We start from the raw sequence: 21970 nt of genomic DNA on the forward strand, positions 1-21970 counted from the left end.
TAGGATTGCTATGAGGTATAGGTCAAATATCAGGGCACTATTTTTTGCACCTATGCACTGAGTCAAATATATTGATCAATTTCATATTTTTTTCTGTATTTTGACATTTTTGTTACAATGATCTGTAAAACAAGAAAGGGCCCGGGCCTGAGTGGGGACATAGTGATGTTTTGTTCTACCTCAGATAGGAGTTAACCTGACTCCAGTGGCGCGGGAAGGGGGGGGCTATGGGGGCTGCAGCCCCCCTGGTGATGGGAGCAGCCCCCCTGGTGATGGGAAGAAAAAAAAAAAAAAGTTTTATTTTATTTTATTTTTTATAATATATATATATTTTATGGATCATAGCAGTCTGTTACGGTCATGGATGAACTTCAACCTGGTGTTTGCACTGTCTTTCTGCCTTTTTGTGTGGGGAAAAACACAGAAAACCCCCAAAAAATCAGCGCGAGGAGTACCCCCCGACGCACAGCCCCCCTAGGTATTAAGGACTTCCCGCGCGCCTGCCTGACTCTGTCAAATGGAAGAAGCTTGCGACACACATTTTGTTTCACAGCCTGAGATTTCTGGAGGGGGGGGGGGGGGGGTTTACCAGGCTAGATAGGAGTAGCCTATCTGATAAACTAAGGCCCGACACCTTTTGAGGATTTGTGCCTGTACTAACTGTAAAGGCATACATGTTCATACTGTCATGATTATGTTCATGTTATCTTCCCCTCAGTGCATAACTGTAGTCCCGGGTTTCCAGAAAATGGCGTACCCATTTCCTGTCTTGGTTCAATTTCCCATAGCTTGATTTGTTTCTCAAGCCAGACAACTATTCCACAATCTTCAAATACTACATAGTCTGTAATTATACCCCCTGAAAGCAGTACAAAGAAAGCTGTCATCATTTCCTTTCATGACAGTAATATATTTTTTAATTTCCATTTCTGAGCAGCAAGCTATATACTTTTGTCTGTGCCATATGAGCACCCGGCAGTATGTCATATGAGATAGACATTCAATAATTAAACTACAGTTAATTGGTTTTAAGAGTAAGACATAATTGCCATTTTTGTATCTAAAGCAAATAGATTGACTAAATTAATAACAGTGTTTTTGAGACAAAAACAGAACCATAACATTTAATTGAACCGTTTCTGTCCTTGGCATTGAAAAGTTAGTGAACCCCTGATATAGATTAGATAAATGTTTTGGATGTTGACCTTTAAAATACACATTGGAGTCATGGAACACCTCGGCCAGGTGTGAACCAATGATCTTTGCGTGTGCGTTTGTGCTTTTACCCTTTTCTCCCCAATTTAGTCGTTATGCAAATCGAAACCTCCCCACACACTTTCTGTGTTGTCACTGCAGTTGCATCTTACTGACTCACCTACCAGTGAGGAGCCCCCACCAGGAGGACGTAGAGCCTTCCTACTGCTCCTGCCCAACACGCAATCCGTAGGTGTTGTTGCAGTGACAATTCTCACCCCTCCCCCGAAAACGGGCCAATTGTGTTCATGCACACACTCTACAAAGCCGGATGCACCACGATGAATTCGACCCCACAACCTCTGCGGTGGTGGGCAGCCTCTTTACCACCTTTACCACTGTGCCACTGACCTAGCACCACTGCTCTAGAGAACATCTTTACAAAGTGAGGCACAGTGCTTGCAGTTCCATCCCAGTTTCTCCAGTGCTTTAATTGTGTTGGTGTGTGGTTGCAGCTAAAAAAAGGCAATTCACTACTTGGAAGTTGAACATGCTGAAATAATGCTTTAGCACAAACCTAATTGATCTTCAGTAGCACTATGACTGAAAAATACACCATTGTGTCTTCATGAATTGTGGACAGTTATGTGACTGTACAGTAGGATGTAACATGAAAAGAACTGGAAAAAAACATTTCCTCCATAATATATATATATATACAAATATTTGGTATTCAAGTACGGTACACTTTATTTACATCATCCATAAACATACTGTATTTAAAAAAGTAAGACGCATACAAAATGTATATCTGAACGTTTGGTAATGTGGTATGTTCAGCTTCCAATCGCTACAAAAAGAATTATAATTTTTGGGGATGAAAAATGTAATCACAAAAAAAAACTGTCCAGTCACTGAGGCAGCAATATGATTGGCTTTTTGAGAATTCATATTTTACAGGCAACAGAAATGTAGACACTTTACATGATGGGGGGAGGGGGGGGGGCACAAAACATATTCTGCAATTGTTTCACCTTAATACAAAGTGTGACACAGTGACTAGACAAGAATGTGTAAGATTGATTGGGATTAAATCCATTTGGCAGTTGTCTCCAAGTGCTGCTCACAGCCCCATCACAGAGGGAAAGACAGCACCACCTGCTGGAAGAGAAAAGACGACTTTCAAACACCTTGGCCAAACATGACTGTTTGCCTTCTGTACTGACTTGAGAAAAAAAGACATCCACTCTCAAGCTATTCTTACACCCATTTAAAATGGCCTACAGTACATTTTACGTGGTGTCAAGTTTCGTACATTTTGGGCTACCTTGACCATCTCCTGTGTCAACCTCCGGGACTTTCCAATCCATTTTCCGTCCTTTTTCGTAGAGTCCCTTCAGAGCCTTCCTCACTTCGTCTGTCCCACCACCGCGACTCAGCTCCAAGTGTTTTCTGTAGAGCGCCAGAGCGGTGCGTGCGTCCTCAATACTGTCATGGGTTTCTCCCTGGATGTTGAGGTCTGGGAACAATGATCCAGGCATTGAGTAAAATTCTCAGGATTAAAATCTAGTAATATTTTGCCTGTTCAAATGGCTCGGTACGATGTGAACTCTGGAAATACCAAGGACCACTGCCAAAAACAAATTCATCTAAATTATCAGGAATAAACCTTAATGGGTGGGGAAAAGCACTCACCTAGAAAGTACCAGGCGAGGAATCTTAGAGAGATCATCCTCTTCCGAGGCATGTGGAACAGGTATACAGTGTCAACGACCTGGTCTTTTAGCACCTATATAAACCAAGAACAAAGATTAAAGACAAAACCTGTATAATTATAATTGGGCTGTTAAATTAAGCAGACTCAAAGTTCTAGTGAGCAGACATACCAATAAATTGATAACCCGGAAGTCCTTCTGCAAACCATGGCCAGCAAAGCGCACTCCAGTGTCGATGAGAAATCGCAGCTTTAGGTAAGTGGACTTCAGAGTGGTCAAATGTTTGGAAGAAATCTTAGCATCCAGGTCCCCTGGTTTGATGCCAGAATATTGGGTCAAATAGTCAACCACCTGTGAAAGCATATAGAAGTATGAGTAAATCTGTAAGATCAAATTCTGAAACCATGGCACGGCGCTATTTCCATTCTTTCTCATACTGCCTTCCTAGCTTGACAAATGTAAATAAATAAATAAATACTCCAAATCATAATTGACAACAGTAATTATAAATTGCAGATGTTTTTTGTATGAGTGGTAATGGTATAGCCTGGTAAACCCTCCCTCCGGAAATCTCATTTCTATTTGATTCCAGGAGTGAGTCTGGCCTGATAGCCCTTTGTGGGGGTTTCTAGTGGAATTACCAGCTAACCGAGCCTATCAGCGTCGTCGCACATCGTTCTGTGATTGACAGCGACAGTTGGCCAATCAGGTGGCGAGTTCGAGTGAGCCCAAAACACGAACGGCAGCCATCTTTTTCTTGTCCGCTATAATCTCCGCTATTTTTTTACTTCAAAAAGCTATCTAACTTCTATTTTGAGGCACGGAATTTACTTATAATATATCGTTTGGATAGAATTTAGTTGTTTAACTTCATATATGTGGTAAATTAATCATGACAAAGCCTATTTAAAAATAAAAATTTAGAGAACCGGTAGGGGTGGGCAGTGACACCCATGTATCCGAATAAGGCAACCCATTTTGGGTATGGCTGTCTCAAAAGTCCCGTTGCATCACATTAGACTGGTGAACTGCTGATTGGCTGAAGGGGAAAAAATATCATTGGCTGAAGGGGTTGTCAGTCAACGGTATTACTTCCGCCCAACTCAGCCTGCAGCCAATATTGCAGAATGGGCGATCAGCCCAGACTCACTCCTGGAATCAAATAGAAATGAGATTTCCGGAGGGAGGGTTTACCAGGCTAGTAATGGTAGGCCTGTCACGATTGTGATTATCTCTAATAATTACGATTTAGGCGATTATGCAACAACTATTTTGCATAATCGTTTCCATGTAGAAAATGTTTCATATATTTTCAAAAAGTAGTGGAAATAGCAGATCTGTAGGCTCACAACGCATCACGATGCGATGTGTTGTGAGCTTGTAGATCTGCTATTGCCACTATAAATGTTTTTTTTAAAGTATAAAGTAAAAGCCAAACAGAAATGTCAAATGTTCAACGAAAAAAAAAACACTATTAAATCGTCAATCGCAATTATTTGTGTGACAATGAATCGTCACATAAAATGTCATAATCGTGACAGCCCTAGGTAATGGTGTTTTGAATTGAAACTGTGTGTGCAGTACAGCACACGTTACTTGAATAGTTGTGCATGACAAATGATAAAGTATCATGATTATAAGCACATTCTAAGCATATTATAAGCTTTAATCATTTAATCGTCTTAAAACATGTTGTAAGACAAATGTACCACAAGACGTCAAAACCAAACCTAAAGCACTTACAGCTTATATTGAGTGTTTTCATTTTGTGCATTTATGACAGATGGAAATGTGTTATTTGAAAAGAATTCGGCAGGGAATATGTAATCATTTAGCACATGTTGGTAATATTATACATTTTGGTGAAGATAAATGATCTGGGGTAAGAATAATGTATTACCAGAAGAAATAGGCATGTTTTTTTGTTTTTTTTAACTTGTTATTCATTCAATACTAAATACTAAACTCATCCTCTTTTTAGGGCTACTACACATGTTGATCTATCAAACAAATATATTATTGATCATGTAAATGTATCTTTCATTTTCCTGTTGCCATACATATTATGATAACAATTAATTGACTGTCTATATTAATGTAAACAAATATTTGTGAGGTATCATGACTCACTTATGATACATTTACTTTACTTTAAACGATGACATTATGAGGAAATCAAGTGTTTTGTCCTACTAGAAGGACATTTATAGCTTGTTTTAAGTAATTATGCATTTATAACTCATTTGATGTTGCTTTACTTAAATTATATGAGTTTATGAATAACTTATGAAGCCTAAATTGAAGACAAACATTGAGCATTATGGTAAATGATCTTATAACAGCTTTATGACATGCTATTTTATAAAATGGTTTTGTGAAAAAAATACAAAATGCATTGTGAGGTGGCACGTTGCGAGCTAATAGACCGTCTATTTTCACCATTTTATAATCTGTTTAACCTTTTTTATCATCGTACTATAATAACATTAATCGATTATTTTATTAAATTATCTACAATCCATTATTTTTGATAATCCATTAAATCGATAAGTTTGATTAACTGTTGCACCCGCAATTTCCATTCAGCAAACTATGTCCAATGTTGTCCACTGTTCAAAACCAGAGACAGTGCATGATATTTCCCTCAGTTACAGCATGTTTCCACTCTTGTTTGTTACCTGCTCCTGCGTAGAGATGTAGTCATCGATGAAGGGCACGCCCTCATTGACGCCCTGACCCCGCACACAGGTGATCCTGGCCACAGACATCTGACTGGGCTTGATGGTGGACTTGGTGCCATCACTCCGCAGTTCTGCCTCTTCCTGTCAACAACACACACAATGCTTTCACAAAAAAGGGACGGACATGATGTCATAGGGACCTTGACCGTTCACTTTTCACCACCTACTTCTAATAAGTTCATCCTTGAGCTCAAGTGGATGTTTGTGCAAAATTGTCATGAAATTCCCTTTAGGCGTTCCTGAGATATCGCATTCACAAGGTTGGGCTGACTGACAGATGGACGGACAACCCAGAAATATAATGCCTCCAGCCATTGGTTGTTGATGGCGGAGGAATATAAAAATATAGATTATGCCGCCACCAGCAGGCATAAACTATACAGGTATATCGTCACTTTTCTTTTCCTTACTCTTTACCTGTAACTCCCCCACGGGATAATAAGGTATCTATCTATCTGTCACTGTTGGGCAGAAACCTTGTATCTCAATATTTAATGTTTGTTTGTGTTTTATCATAAAGACAACTCATTATACTTCGTCTTATGACAGTGTTGTGGAAAAGTAGTGGAAAATAGTTTATCTACAAGCTCACAACAGGTGACAAATGTCACCTATAATGACATGCCCAAAATAGGGATGCCAGGTTGAAAGTGTGTATGTGGGTTTTATTTATGAATATGCCAATGAAAAACCAATGAAAAGTATTAACAAGAGCTTATGACTAAATAATAACTACATTGGAGCCATTGCAAAACGGGAGCCATTGGAAAACAGGTTATTTGTTCCATTTCCTCAAAAGTCAAAATGATTGCACATCCAAGGTTTCCGCCCAAGTCCGACAGTGATGATATGGCATGACACACTGAAAGGACATGAACAGAACATGTCAGACGGACCTGGTTGAGTGTGACAAATTCGGCATCCAACCCGACCAGGTCTCCAGCCTGGGGCATCTCGCTGACCATGAGAGGAATGAAAGTGGCATGACTCTTCCTCTGCTTCCGAGCCAGTGAGGCCTCTGTTAGCAGCACGCTGGCCTCGATGGGGTTCTTAACTGGAAAGTAAAGCAATGTTTTTAAGCTATACATTTCAAATGGTGAAAAAACTAAATAAAAACCCGCTTTTGGTGTCAAACTTACTGCGCAGGTCATATTTGGAGTGGTAGTTCCTCTTAGCATAATACATCATGGCTGGCACTTTCCAGTTCACATCAAACTGCGCGGCTTCAGTCTGCAAATGATGGATAACACTTTATGCTTATGAGTATCTTTACAGCAATGCTACATAAATCATATTAGTACGACAAATTAAATGGACAAAAGTTTACCTTGTCAATTGGCTCAATTAAGAAATCGTTAAAGAGATACCACTGCTGGTGTGTGACCCCCTAAAAGAAACGCAAATAATTAGTTGGAATATCCATATTGAGGCACAGCATCAGTATGGTCCAATGCTATACGAGCTTCACTGTTGAGTATCTCTACTCTCTGGAACAGTACAGTTGTGCATGCTCACCTCTTTTCGTTGGTGATAGGTCTCTCCCACTTTGATGTGCGCTACCAAGTTGCCTCCTGTGCGAGCGTCCAGTATGTGAGGGACAGTGACCACCAAGTCATAGAGAGAAGCTCCTTCATCCTCCTCATCCGCACTTAACTGGAGGGAGTCAATACAAGGAGTCATACAGTGTAAGACATACCTAGCCTGGAGGTGGCAGATGGTAGGCAGATGGTAGGCTGATCACTGAAAAAGTCATAACCGATACATTTTTCCATACGTTTTTTATTTCCCTCTGTGCACAACTGCAAATGGAGTTTACATTATGCTTGTTTTCAACTGACAATGAGGAGTTTTAACAGGGGAGCGTAATGCATAATGCTGAAGTTTATCTTCTCCAGTTCCCTTCCCAACCAGCAGAGGCCGCTTGTGCAACGACACAAACATGATCCCCAGGCAGCTTTCTGCCTGCAAACATAGCCAATTGTAGTGTCTCTGCAGTGGTGGGCGAGTGGTTTACCTCTATGCCATGACGCCCTAATTCTGATTAATTTCAATGTATTACTCTTTATGTCTGTCATTTAATACACATAGCAAAATGCAGAACTGGAGTGAAAAGAAAAACATCAAGAATGCATACAATCTCTACGGCAGGACCTTAGAAAATATCAATATATCATATTCAAACTTCCTATATGATTCTCAGAGACGGAATAAAGAGCATGGACACGATCAATTAAGAGGTAACCTCTCACCTCTTCTCCTTCTGGCCAGTTGCTGATCTCCAACCCCTGACTCTTGCTGATTAACATCTTGAGAGTGAGAGGAATCCATACATGTCGCAGGTCTTCTGCTTTGGTATCAAAGGTTAAGTTCTCCGCACTGCATCCCTCCTCTCTGTACTCTCCACTGCACAAGAAGGAAGAGCACTAACTTGGTGAATTGACAATTTGTGAAGTTGAATGTTGTGGAGTCACAGACAGTTAACACTAGCTGGAAATTATACAGGTAGTCATGTTAAAAATCATCTTTACTCCAAGCACCACTCTGTGGGCATGGGTTGAGGTTGAGGTTCTTTGGGCTTGGGGGGCTCCATAGCTTCCTTCTGCATGGCCTTATTATAGGCATACTGTAAAGAGAGCAGAATGACATTAACATTTTCCCACTTTCTTTCCAAGAATTTCTAAATAATTTTGAAATCAAAAAATATATCTCAAACTCTCAACACGGCAACATGTTTTGAGCTTGTAAATCAGCTATTTTCTCTCTTCATATTTTCTCTTCATTGTGTATAGGGCTTAAGTGGTTAAAACAGTGAACAGAATACAGCTCTTGATATAGTAGATGATAGCCAACATTGCACAGGAAGGATAACAGTGTATATCTCTATGTTTGCTTTTTATTTTTCTGATTACATTGTATTTTTGTTGTTAAATGAGGTGAGATAGGGGAAACTCCCCCCTGTCGGGTGATAAGAAGCGGCCTGCTCGCTCCTCATGCATTGAAGGAGGCAGGAGCTTCAGCTTGGGCTCTCCCTAGGCTGGCAGAGGGAGAGTAGCGCCCAGGATTACATAGGTAATTGGCACCGGGTGAAAAATATGGGTTACAAAATCGTGGGATAAAAATTTAAAGGAAAGAAAATGAGGCGAGATAAACTTTAACCCACAGGGTTTTCTAAATCTCACCTGCACAACCCAATATTATGCTGTTGTTACAAATGTGTTGTTTTTAAAATGTGCAATACATGCATGCATGCATGCATGTATTGCATACATACATACATACATGCATACATACATATATAAACTCATGATGGAGTGAAAATGGTTTTATTAACCTTTCATGATGGACACCTACCTCTGCCTGAACCTTCCAGAATTCTGCCTCTTTGGCACTGTTCACTTCACAGTTGATGACCAGAACATCTGGTAAACACCTGATGTTACGTGTTTGTACCTAGAATTGTATTTTTTTAAGACACATTATGGAATAAATTAAGTCAGTCATCATTTGTAATGTTAAGACAAGCAAAGGGATCATTTACACTTTATTGCATCATTTACACTTTGTTGCATGACCGTGTTTGTCCCTCGAAATTATAATTTTCAACTTTTCAAAGCACATCGACACAGTTGAAAATCAGCGTTATTGAAATTGAAAATCAGTTATTCTCGTTGAGTGACACGGTTGTGCATTGAAGTACACATTAAACTTAAGAAGGCACTCACCGTGGGCTGGTACTTCTCACAGTTTTCACACCAAGCCTGAGTGCTCTGCTCAAGACAGATGCTCTTCTGCAGGATCTCAGCAAATTCATATTCCTTTATCGTCTTATCTGGTGGGTCATGAAATAGAATTAGTAGAATTGTACAGCCTAAACACTCCAATCTTTCTACAAGACTAATGGTCCTTTGGGGGGAGAACTAACCGTGGGAGTTGTGTTCAGGATAATGTATGGTGAAGAGCAAGGTGAGAGTAGAGCGAACTGTCTCCTTGCCACAGCGACACAGGCTGCTGTTCTCAACTTCACATCCAAACAGTCTTCCGATGACAGACTCACCAGAGGAGCCCAGTGCGCTGCAACAGAGGCAACACTGCTCAGCTTCCACATCAGAGTCTCCAAGCATAAATACTGTACTATACCTCCCTACATGTAATTTTTTTGCATCAGATCTCATCAGACCTCACTTTATACCAAGATCCAAACAAACTGTACGTAGGCCTGACCTCGACTAGTCGAATAGTCGACTAATTAGTCGCGGGGGGTCCGAGTCGACTGCGTGTATCTTAGTCGAATTATGCAACAAAAAAAAAAAAATTGGGGGGGTGTGTCCTTATTGGCAATTAGTCGCCAATCAGATTCGACTATACAAATCCTTAGTCGGGGACAGGCCTCTGTACGTTAACCACTTCATAATTTTTCGGCCAAGCCATAATAGGCGAACATTGCGATGTGGTGTGAGCTTGTAGATCTTACATTTTTGAGGATTCTCTTATAGAGATTTAGTGTAGAGGGAAAAAGGAGGGAAGCAAGTATATATCCTGGGGGAACACCAATCAATGAAGTACAAATCATTTGTGGTTAAGCATTGCTGTGATGAAGAATGTACACTACGATACATTAGATTAGGCAATATGGTTGTGTCTTTACTTTGCCTGCCCTGACCTGCTACTGGCTCCCCTGTAGGCCTGTGGACCCTCCTGCTCCTGTGTCTCCTGGTGCAGCTGGGTGAGGATAAAGCGGTTCCAACTTTGGATGAGGCGGCCCAGTCTAGCCTTGCCCGTCTGCTCATCCGAGTCTGCCAGGATCAGGCCCAACGCGGACGCCTCAGGGATGGTGCGGAACGCTCGAAGGAAGTTGCTGGCCTGCAAGAGAGGAAGCAGGGTGGGTTGCTAAGACAGACAAGAACTGTAGGGTAATTATACATGCAATTCAATTCAGGTTAACCAGTAAATCATTCCCCAATAATAAAGGAGATAACTTCATGATGTTAAGTAAGTAAGTAGCCTTGGGAACCAACGGTTCCTGAGCCACGTGGTCCATATGGGTAGGAGCCTATCTCCCATTTCTGTAGAGTGAAGCAGCTTGAAGCACAAGTACATGCCCCAGCATGATGTACTGTACAAGTACACCCCCTGGACATGACGCTGATATGTCACAGGTATGTCGCAGGGACTCACCCCCATTCCAACCCTTGATGCTGCGTGTCAAGCATTGGGTCCCATTATTATAGTCTTTGGTGTCACCCAGTAGGGGAATTGAACCTTGACCTCCCAATCTCAGGGCGGACACTCTTAACACTTAACTAACATCATGATGTGTACCAGCTCAGTGGCCTTGTGGTTAAAGTACCTGACATGGATCTCCTCGGGACAGATCCAACATGTGGAAAAGGAAACCTAGTTCACAGGCCAAACAGAACTCCTTCTGACACAGGTGATTCTGGACCAGACAGCGGATTGGCTCCAGGAAGTATAGCACCTAATGCAACAACCGAGTTCAACAACAAGGGTTTAACAGGTCGACTTGAACATGACTGTGATCTCTCAGAAATTAGTATTTGAACTGGATGATTTACAAAACATATATCAGCATAATAATTTGACAAAACTCTTCAGACTCATACCTGGATCATGCAGTTACAGTACGCATTGGGGATGTGAGGTTCAAGGCCAGCAAATAGGGTCCTGTTGTAATGTTTGAAGTCAAAGTCCTCTAGGCCCAGTTTAGAATACTTAATGGTGACCTAGTGGAAATAGCCAGTGGAGACAAGTCCTCAACACACACATACTGCCATATATACTGCAGGCTTGACAATCAAATAATGCATTTGGATATAACAAAATTAGTTCAAACCTTCCTGAACTTCTTGGGGACCATATATAGGTGTGGTTCTTCATCCCGACCAATTGGCGACTCAGGCACTTGGTTGTAATTATCATAATCTAACTCCACCTCTTTAAGTTTGTATGGAACCTGGAATCAAAGAAAAAAGGAAATGAATTTTTGATCAGTGAATGCTGTGAACCTTCCTGGTTAATATCTCTAAAACAAAAGTGTATTTCATTATTCTCAAATCAAATATCTAAACTAAAATACAGTGGAAGTGACACAGAACTAAAGCATAAATCAATTATTTACTTTCGCAATTGTATCCCTTTATTTACACAAATCAGCATTGTAGGCTTTCAACACACCTGATTCCGAGGACGGGTGCGAGGATTGGCTGCATAACCAATGAATCCAACCGTTTTCATTGTGCGCAAGATTTCTGGGTCCACAGGAGGTGCTCGTCTAAATACAAAAAAAATATTTGTTTATTGGTATTTGACTTTTTTGTATCAGCAATTATGCAGCTTATCCCAATTTTAACCTTTAAATCTTTTCTAAAATTGCCTATCTACAACACATTGGAGTCTGTAGATCAGCTATTTTTGAAAATGTGTTAAATTATTAAATAAAATAAAGTCTAGTTCATGTGTAGTATTTACTTACTCGCATGTTCATTGTATAATTAAAGTTAATATTGAAGTTTAAAATAATATACATAATTGAATAATGTCAAGTTGTGTTTTCTTTTGGTTATACTGTATGTTAAATGTTCTCAAATAGAAACTTTAATCGAAACTAAGTCTTTCAAATTGTTTTTTCTTTAACAAAATAATCTGTCACATTACACAGTAATTGATGATCTAGGACTCTCCAAAATCAGGATCAGCATCGCACCCAAAAATCTAGAATGGGTCGGGCTCTAGAGTTTATGTACAAACCTACAATCATTACACAGTACCTCATATGATCTTGATATTATGTTGGGAAATTATAAAGTTGTGTATGAAACTGTTCTTGTCTGTTGCCAAACTAGTATGCCTCTGGAAATTATGGACAAGCATTGTCAGAATGATTGCCAACCTGGGACTGGGAGCAGCCAGTGCAGTGGGCCAGTCCGACAGCAATGTCTCTGTGCTGGTCAGGGGCATGGGGATGAGAGACAAGGGCAGCAGGTCATGGCTCCAGTCCAGCTGTGGCAGTGAGTCTACCAGACAGGGTTGGGCAAACTCTGTCTCACGAGAAAAGCTGTTGAAAGACACTTCTGGGGCATCTGACCAAAGGTGCACACATCCCCCAGAGTCACCAAAGACCAAGGCTTGTTTGCTGGAGGAGACGTCAAAACTCATGAGCAGCTGGCCCACAGTGTTAACGTGAAAAACATCAGCAAGATTGGCAAGCCCAGTTGGTTCACAGAACTGGCACTGACCTAGCGAAATCAGAGAAAAAAGAAACGGATACAATACATTGTAAATGTTGGTATTGTAACAAGACAAGATTCACATAAAAAAAAAAAAGGCAAAATATCAACAGTGTACAAAGGCGGACACAGATAAACTCTGTGAGGAACAAGGAAGTACTTAAAGACACACACACGTCTCACACACACACACACACTCACCTCACCCTTTTTCCAGTAAAAGATTTGTAAAAGTAATGTCGCAATCAGTATTTCGATACCTGTCTGTGAGATGATAGCCAGGCGTGACGTGTAAGTCGGAATGAAGCGCAAGAAGAGGGGATCCACGTGCACCTGAAGTGGCGTTACAGCTCGCATCATGCGGAGGTCATACACCATGAGGAAGCGGTCACATGCCAGGCCATTCATTCCTCGACTGGAGAATCCACAAGCAGCCAGAAGGTTTCCATGGACGTCAAAGTCTGACAGGCTGCCAGAGAACGCGTCAAACTCGTGTTCCACCTGGAACGTGCGCATGTCACGAAGGGTTACCTGGTTTCAATTGAAGGTAAAGGACAAGGTTAATTGCTTAATTGCGTGAACAAACTGCACATATTACGCAAAAGTTAAAAAGACAGGATCAAATCATTTTGCCCATACCTTTCCAGACGTGTGACCACAAAAGAAGAAGCGACTGGACTGGCGCATGATTGCCACACCAGGTACATCAACTGTGAACTATGAATGCAAAGACACAGCAAGGAAGTGATTAATCATTTGCTATTTTACATTTGCATCTTAATTTGGAATGATTTAAACTGAACATAGATCATGCAGTGCTTCAAAAATATGCATGGTTAACACGTTTCATTCAATAAAGTTAAACGCTACTACCTAACTCTCACCTTCTGGGTTTCCTGAACAGTATTCAAGTCAACTTCAACCACACAGCTCTGTAGTCCACCCACAAGCACCGTGTTGTTATCGGTCATAAGTAGACTGTGCATATCAGAGCTTTCCTCCAATCTGAAATAAACATGCCCTTTACAATAAGTGATACATTTAAATCTGACGAATTTTAACAATGAATTTAAACAATCAGTTATCTAAAGCATTGGCCTATATTATATGCAACTCACGGATAATCAAACATGACAAGGCCTCCGCGAGTGTAGCATTTGAGGTTGCTCTTAGAAAGGAATAGTACGCCTGTCTCCAAGCTCTGAATGGCGCGGATGTCATCAGTTGAGTGCACTTGAAAAGAAGAATAGCGACCCATAGTAGGTCCAAAGAAGGAGCTTGCATGACCCTAAAGAAAGACAACAAGACAGGTGATTTAGAGAAATATCAATAACACAGCATAACATCAAAATAACATGTTTCAATTTTCATGGAACCGCAAAAGGAATAACAAGTCTCCAAAATATGTCAGCCTATAGTCTCTAATAGGGCTGGGAAATATATTGATATTGTGATATCAGATTAGATATATCGTCGGGATTTTGTAATATGGCATAAGTATTGCCTTTTCTTGATTTTAATAAATCAATCCTTATTTTATACTTAAAAGTTGTTTAAAAACTTTCCAAAAAATCTTCCAATCTACAAGCTCACAATGCGTGCAAGTTCGTGACACGTTATGAGCTTGAGGATCAGCTATTCTATTTTTGAAGAGTTTTGAAAGACTAAAAAGGGAAGAAAAAAGTCCTTTTGCAATGCACACCTACGGAGACGGACAGGTGCGTCGGAGTAATGAACTTGAAGAGCAGAAAAAGGGGAGTCCCGCACACCGTCTTCACTTACAAAAATTCATTCGGCATAATGCCTGATGATGGTCCGAGTGACCAAAACGTTGTATCCCTATCAATACATTTTTGTAAGTGACGACAGTGTGAGGGAGTCCCCTTTTTCTGCTCGAAAAATGTTAAACTAATATTATCGTGGCATTTAATCAAAAACATTGTGATATTTGATTTTGTCCACATCATCCTGCCCTAGTCTCTCTTACCCTATGATTCCCCATCCAAAGCATCTCTTCTTGTAGATCAAAATGAGTTGCAGTCACTGGGATGCCACCTTCTGCAACCACACTGTGCAGCTCAGAGAACATTCCTTCTAAAATGTGCACAGCGTCAGGTCCATTAAGTCCCTCTGGATCAAGCTCCACACCTTGCAGTAAACTGGGATTAAGGCGTGGGTCCATTGTGGGTTCCATCCCTGTATCCAGGGTCCCGTGGAGAGTGGGCGAATATTCGCCCATTCCTGGATCAAGGCCGTCAAAGTTCATCATGAGTACGGCTGTGTAAACCTGGGACATGGGGGACAGCAAACGTACATAGTCAAATCCTCAGTGATGTATCATTTGTACTCTGAGTGTATAAATCATTTATAATAACTCAAATTTGTACACTCAGTTAAATAACACTGAGGATTTTTTTTAATGTGTAAAGTCCATGTGAGTTTACAGAATTGTCTCTCTTGCCTCTCATTGATTGATATAACTCAAATATAACTATGTTTTAATTATTATTATTGAGCAACATAGTCGAGATAGTAGACAGTGGACCTTTGCCCACAAGTTATTCAGTTATGTTGTTTTTGATTGACTGATTGAATACTTTATTAGTCAGAAATGTAAACAGCACGTACAGTAAGGCTAAAAACGATAACACAAAAACATCCTGGTGTATAATTATTATCACTGTGGTCCTATTTATTCAATTAATCAACAGAGCATAAAATATTAACACATTAATACATGTAATCAACAAATAATTCAAATGTTGAAACTCTTTCTTGGCCACACTCGTATCGGCAGTGCCGCAGTATCGGGGATGCTTTTGAGACGATGTTAGCTAGCGTTAGCTCACTAGAACAACAACAACGTTAAAAGCAGATGCATAGCTGTGGCTGAACCACAGATATAGAGAGAATGTCTTTTCCCCAGCTAACTTAACGATGTATAGTTATGTCTAGTATCACCCACCTATTCTTTAGATATTGGTTTTATAGCTTTTATTTGACATGCATCCGATCCATGCTCCTTCCATTCATAACAAAAACAACTAAACACTTCCGGGGCATATGGGGCGCATTCAAGACACTCGCGTCTATCCTACTCGCTATGTGGCTTATGGGTCCCGGTCCGGCGGACCCCCTAGAGAGGGTTACTTACTTCAGGGGGGGGGGGTTCTATGTGTGATAGGAACTTTTTTTTTTTACATTAACCACTTCCTAGCATCCCTATTCTGAGGAGAACGTTGGCCAGAAATAGCAGATCTACAAGCACAGAACGCCTCCCCCTGGAAGGCTTGTGTGCTTGTAGATCTGCTATTTTCGGTAAAGAGGTTGGGGTAGGGGGGAGAGCAGATCAAGTACAAGTTAAGTATTGAGGGTGTAAGTGGTTGATTGTTTGAAAATACACCTTAACATGAATCCAACACAGTGCTTGTTCATTGATAGTAAACAAGTCTCTAGGAAATCTATGAAAAAGTTTAATCTGCAACACAAGTTTATACAATATGTAGTGGGGGTCCGTGCTTCATCTCTCTCTCATCTTATTGGTCCTTCAAGGACCGTCCTTGGCCTGAAAAACGTTGAAGACCCCTGGCTTAGAATATAAAATAAGCTATGTAGTATTATTATTATGTTATGCTCACCTTGCAATCGATGATGCCATTTGGCACCACGGGATTCCCATATGGTGTCCCTTGAGGGGAATAACCCCATATAAAAAATACATAACAAATAATTGTGTTTACAGCCGTTTTGAAAATTAAACAAATTAAAAATGTTATGTGTGATCCAAGTTAGAAACCAACAAACAACTAAATGAGCTCACACACTCACACACACACACACACACACACACACACACACACACACACACACACACACACACACACACACACACACACACACACACACACACACACACACACACACACACACACACACACACACACACACACACACACACACACACACACACACACACACACGTTATTTATGTGTCCCAAGTCTGTCTTAAATGTTGATCTTTTATGTAGCCTATATCTCTCGACAGCATTGCAAATTAGTGAAAACCTCAATGCTCTTTTTGAGAATAAATAAGGGTTTCAATCAATCAATAGGCCTACTGGACACTTTTTTTTCTTTCGAAAAAGCCCGGTTTGATTCACAAAATACTTATTTTATACTATATATTTTGGCTTCAAATATATGATTTATTTAAATTATGATTTCAAATATATGATTTATTTAGATTATGACTTCAAATATATGATTTATTTACATTATGACAAGATTTTGATGATTTTTCTACGCTTGCTTGTTTTGTTTTAATTTGAGGCATTTTATAGACAGTACAGGCTACAAACAAACAAATTCTTACAAATAAAACTACTGATTGTTGCTTTTTATGTTTGTTTATGTTGATAGCTGAAGCCATTTGATTTTGATCTGTTGTTGAATGTCTGTAATTTTGTGGTGTATGTTATTAACCTTATATAGGCAGTTGTGGCAGGCAGCGTCAACGCTTAGGTGGTCAGCAAGTGGCAAGATTAGACAAATGTAGCCCAAATAAGCCTTCAAATCTTGAAGTTGTACCGACCCAATTCTCCAGATGGGCCTAATATGTTCTTGTCATACATGTCATATATGAATCAGGAAGTAGCCTAGGCTATAATACACAAGAAATGTCTTCTTCCCTATGGTTTCCCTTCCCTAAGAAGATTTAATGACCACTGACCAGTGGACTTGTTTTTTGTAATTGGGCCTCTTTTGACATTTTGACCGTTAGCCTAACGGGAAATTGACTGCGCAAATGGAAAGTAGTAGGCCTATACGTCTTATATTGAACTCAAGCTGGAAATTTTGAACAGAATTGTTATTCCACAACACAATCCCTCCTCCTCAGCATAGCCTTCCCTATCCATTGAACGTTACCACATAATAATAATAATGGCCAACTTTATAAAATTATAAAACAAAAGCAAAAAGAAAAACAATTTGACAAATCAAAGTTATTGGGTATGGATTTATAACCTGCCTGTTTGGAACCTTCAACGCGATTCTTCGTCTGAATTATATTAAAGCTTATTTTCTACATTAGGCCTACTCTACAATTTAGACAAATATTTACGGTTATAAACATATACAAATAATCACGTTTAGGCTACAAATAATGTTGAATCGCCAGTCCTTTCATATTTCAATCGTTAGCTGAAGCAGCAGAGAATTAAGTAGCCTAAATCTGTCTATATAGAAGACAAAATAGAAAACTGCTAATTAAACCCTTATTATATAATAATATTATCCCAGGGGCCACAAGCTAAATGATTGATAGTAGGCTAATAATTTCATGTAACCTATAAGAAAGAGACCGTTCAATTTGATTAGTGGTTTACAGTTATCTACACACAGTTTTACATAAAGGAATTCTGGACCAAATAACAGGTGCATATTGGACCAATATTATCTAGCAATGTTCTTAGATTGAGGTCCCAGGCCAGAGATCAAACAAATCATCAATCACAAAAATAATTTACAGCCCGTGGCCAATTAATTGCATATCAAATTGTTGAGATTACAAAGTAGCCTCATTCATTTACTCCCTTTCCTGCGCACTGCGAAGCCTATACTGCGCGTATATTGAAATTAACTGCATTAGGTGACAGGTAAATGGAATACCCTTCAATTACATCGTCGTTGCACAACTCAGGTCTACCTGTGTTAATTTGGGAAAAAGCTAAACTATTTGCTTCAGTTCAAAGTAACTCACCTGGAGGAGCCAGGATGCCCCAGGAAAGTCCTGTGACTCACAGTTACAGCTGCCTATAAAGCCAGTCCGACACTTCACAGAGGACACACAGAGAAGACAGAGACACATCCCTACATCAGTGATTTGATTTCAACCGTGAAGGAACCATGCTGCACTTGTATTTCACGGCGACTGCTTTTATCGTTTTATTTTTGAAATGTGCACTCGGCGCTCCAACCACCGGGCACCATGAGGAGGATGCATCATGCATCAGTCTACGAAACAGCTCTCTTGAGCTAAATAAGATTGCCAAATTCGCATCACTTGAGGTAAGTCGGACGGTGTGACTTTCATTGATAGATTGACGTTTAATTGACAAACTAAAATCTAAAATGACCATCTATTTGAAAAAAGAAAAGAAAAAGCTCGAGATTGTGGTCCTTATCTGAAAAAAGCATTATGAATTCAATTTTGACAAAAATAGTGGGACCAATTACGTGTCATTAGCCTATTTAGTACAACCAGAGACAAATTCCTCAGGCTACCTGGCAATACAAATAATTCTGATTGTGATTTGCAGGTACACAATGGCAGAGATCCGGTGGACAACTATTCTATTACAAACCCGTTTGAGTGGATTGAAGCCAAAGACAAATGTGACCCTTGGAATCTCTCAAATGACCCAGAGCAGGTAAGCTGTCATCATCATCAGATAATATACAAAATAAGGAAATATAATGTGAGAAATATAGTAGTCTATTTTAGCAATCTGATCCATCTACCACTTACAGCAAAATAAATATATATATACAAAAACAGCAAAATAAATATATATATACAAAAACATACAATTGAGATTTCACCAACAACAAATTCATTGTATCTTTTATTTTCTCAGACTTGTATTAGGAAGCTGTTTGCTACCCTGATGAGCTACAACTCTGCAGTGGAAACAATCAGTGAGTCCAAACGTTGTCCAGAGCTGGATAAAGTGAAGCTACCACTGCAACAACTTCATATGGACATGAAGGAATGTGACAAAACCAGGAGGATCATCCTGAAGGTAGGCTATAATCATTTAAGGACGTTTTACACTTTTGTTTGACATTAAGATGGATCGTCTTAATGTCTGAATGGGTACATCCATTTTCATTATTTACCAGTTCCACTTGACACTGCATGGCAAACTTGACCCTTTGACCTAAATTCCTGAGTGTTAATGTATCCACTTTTTTGGACTTAGTGTACAAATGTAAGAGTCTTACTTACATTTGTAAACACACCCATAGTAAACATTTATTTCATTTTCACTGTGTTCTTCTTAATTGACTTATGGCTCTTTTCTTATTATTTAGGAAACCCCTGTCAGCAGGTCTCAGCCAACAGCAAGTCAACCAAAATTTGACTGGGAAAACGACATCCTGTGTCGCTACACCGTGGACAGACTCTTCTCCTTCTCCATCATGGTTGCCCGTGTGTTTGCAGTTGGTGATCCAGCAAATCACGCTCAGGGTTCAGCCGAAAAATGTATTTAGAGCTGTGATTATAGACTAGCATGTGATCATAACATTTATGATCACATTTGACCAATATTATTGGTCAAATTAGCTACATTGGTAAGGCTGATGACGTAATGTCATCAACCAACATTCTCCCATGTGTCAAAACGTGGATTTCGTATCTTACCTTTTTGGTAATCTATTTATTCAGTTGATATTTATTGTATTCATTTATTTATTGTAGGCTGTTTATTTATTTAACGATCTACATTATCTATTCAAAGTGGTATTGGTATTTATCTTAGTATGCACCTTTATGTCCCCTTTTAAGTGATTGATGTATCGACTGATTGCCTGATTGATTGAAAAAAATAAAGTATATTATTTTAAGCATGGGTAAATGGTGTCATTTATTAATTATACATAATAGAAATTGCATCATTCCAAGCTATTTAAATAATATGATTTCTGGCATCATTAAGGAGAAAATAATATGTTCAACGGGACTGAATTTCCCTGTCAAGCCAAGTTTGCAGAAGGAGGAAGTAGTGCTTTCCTAAAACATCCCTGCTCTGTGGGAGATCACAGCTTCCTGCATGTTCCACCTCAATATGTAGCCTGTAGACATAATGATAGTTCCATTCAAATGATAATTATGAATAACTGCAAAGTAATTCATAATTATTTTGTGTAGGAAAAGGGCTATAAATGGGCTATAATGTAACTCTGCAATGTTTGTTCTGTGATTCATATTGTAGCAATTATGCAGTGGTCACTGGTCATGAAGAGTATACTGTAATTATTTAGGATATTGTGTGATCATGCCCTCCCTCCACACGCACGTGTGCATACACATGGTTAAGAGAAATGCCTATTTATTTCAGTTGTATTTACAGTTGTATGATGATTCCAATGCAAAATTTGCCTTTTATTTTATCAAGAGACAACATCATATTTCATCATCTTCAGTGGAATGTATAAAATCCATCACCCTGCATTGGTTGTGGAGGAAGAAGTAGGTTTTGGACATCAGTAAAGTATCAATCCCACAATGTAGAAATAGCCTACTCTGTTAGAAGTAAAGGTAAAGTAAGTAAAAGTACTTCAAAATGGTACTTTAAGTAGGCTACTTGTAGCCTACTTGAGTAAATGTTGCCAATACTTATAATACAATAAAAAGTAGATGTAAAGTCATTATTCATAAATAACAGACCGATAAATTCAGTGATTTGCCAATCAGAATAAAGCATTCAACCAGGCCTTTAACACGGCCTATCAATAACTTGTGGTTGGGGGAATGGGGGTGGTCTCCTTAGTTGAGTCGGGTAAAGAAAATGTTGACAGCGTAGCCTGGCAGGGACTGCCTTTTGAGTGGTAGAAAAGTAAAGGACCCCCATATTAATGTATTTGGCAATAGCCTATTTGTAGGCTATTTGAAAAGGTTTTGTGCCAGGGACCCCTATACATGGTGTAGACTATTGTTAAAATGTTTTTAAAAAATAGGCATATTTCCAAATGTACATTTCAAGATGTCTTTGAAACTAGCAGATCGGCTATTTCCAAATAAATAGCAGGCATGCAAACAGGTGAAAAAGGTGACTGCATGTTTTTTTCGGGTCAGGGGTCACACAATTGCCCTATTTGGATTCAAAACGGCTATTGTAGCTTAAAAGCTACAAGTTTGGATGTCTGAAATAGGGTTAAAGTGGTTAAACTGATTTTGAAGCCAAGTTAACTCATTTAGCTGGGGACCCCCTGGAACCACCTTAAGGGCCCATGGGGGTCCCCGGACCTCACTTTGAGAACCACTGGGGTTAACCAACAGAGGGCGTGGTCA

At 39.6% G+C, this 21970-nt stretch overlaps 1 protein-coding gene across 4 annotated transcripts; it reads right to left on the bottom strand.

Moving 5' to 3' along the window:
- Window positions 1–1942: 1942 nt before the first annotated feature.
- On the bottom strand, window positions 1943–15934 carry pan2 (poly(A) specific ribonuclease subunit PAN2). 4 transcript variants are annotated; one of them, XM_080445799.1, is made up of 26 exons: window positions 15860–15934; window positions 14882–15181; window positions 14013–14182; window positions 13779–13899; window positions 13534–13611; window positions 13155–13425; window positions 12558–12903; window positions 11843–11939; window positions 11502–11621; window positions 11272–11391; window positions 10998–11126; window positions 10296–10510; window positions 9573–9721; window positions 9373–9479; window positions 9002–9100; window positions 8179–8273; window positions 7900–8053; window positions 7166–7303; window positions 6978–7037; window positions 6790–6880; window positions 6547–6704; window positions 5588–5731; window positions 3081–3260; window positions 2890–2983; window positions 2522–2713; window positions 1943–2352 (listed from the first exon to the last, which is right to left on the bottom strand). In XM_080445799.1, exons 2-26 carry the CDS (start codon window positions 15161–15163, stop codon window positions 2318–2320), a joined length of 3645 nt encoding a protein of 1214 aa, XP_080301925.1. In that variant the 5' UTR covers window positions 15164–15181; window positions 15860–15934; the 3' UTR covers window positions 1943–2317. The 4 variants fall into 4 exon arrangements, with proteins under 4 accessions (XP_080301925.1, XP_080301924.1, XP_080301923.1 ...); XM_080445798.1 differs by having other exon boundaries at window positions 1943–2355; XM_080445797.1 differs by having other exon boundaries at window positions 2510–2713.
- Between the last annotated feature and the right edge of the window lie 6036 nt (window positions 15935–21970).

This window comes from Gymnoscopelus braueri (assembly GCF_963280865.1).
Source record: "Gymnoscopelus braueri genome assembly, chromosome: 12".
NCBI classification, from domain to species: domain Eukaryota; kingdom Metazoa; phylum Chordata; class Actinopteri; order Myctophiformes; family Myctophidae; genus Gymnoscopelus; species Gymnoscopelus braueri.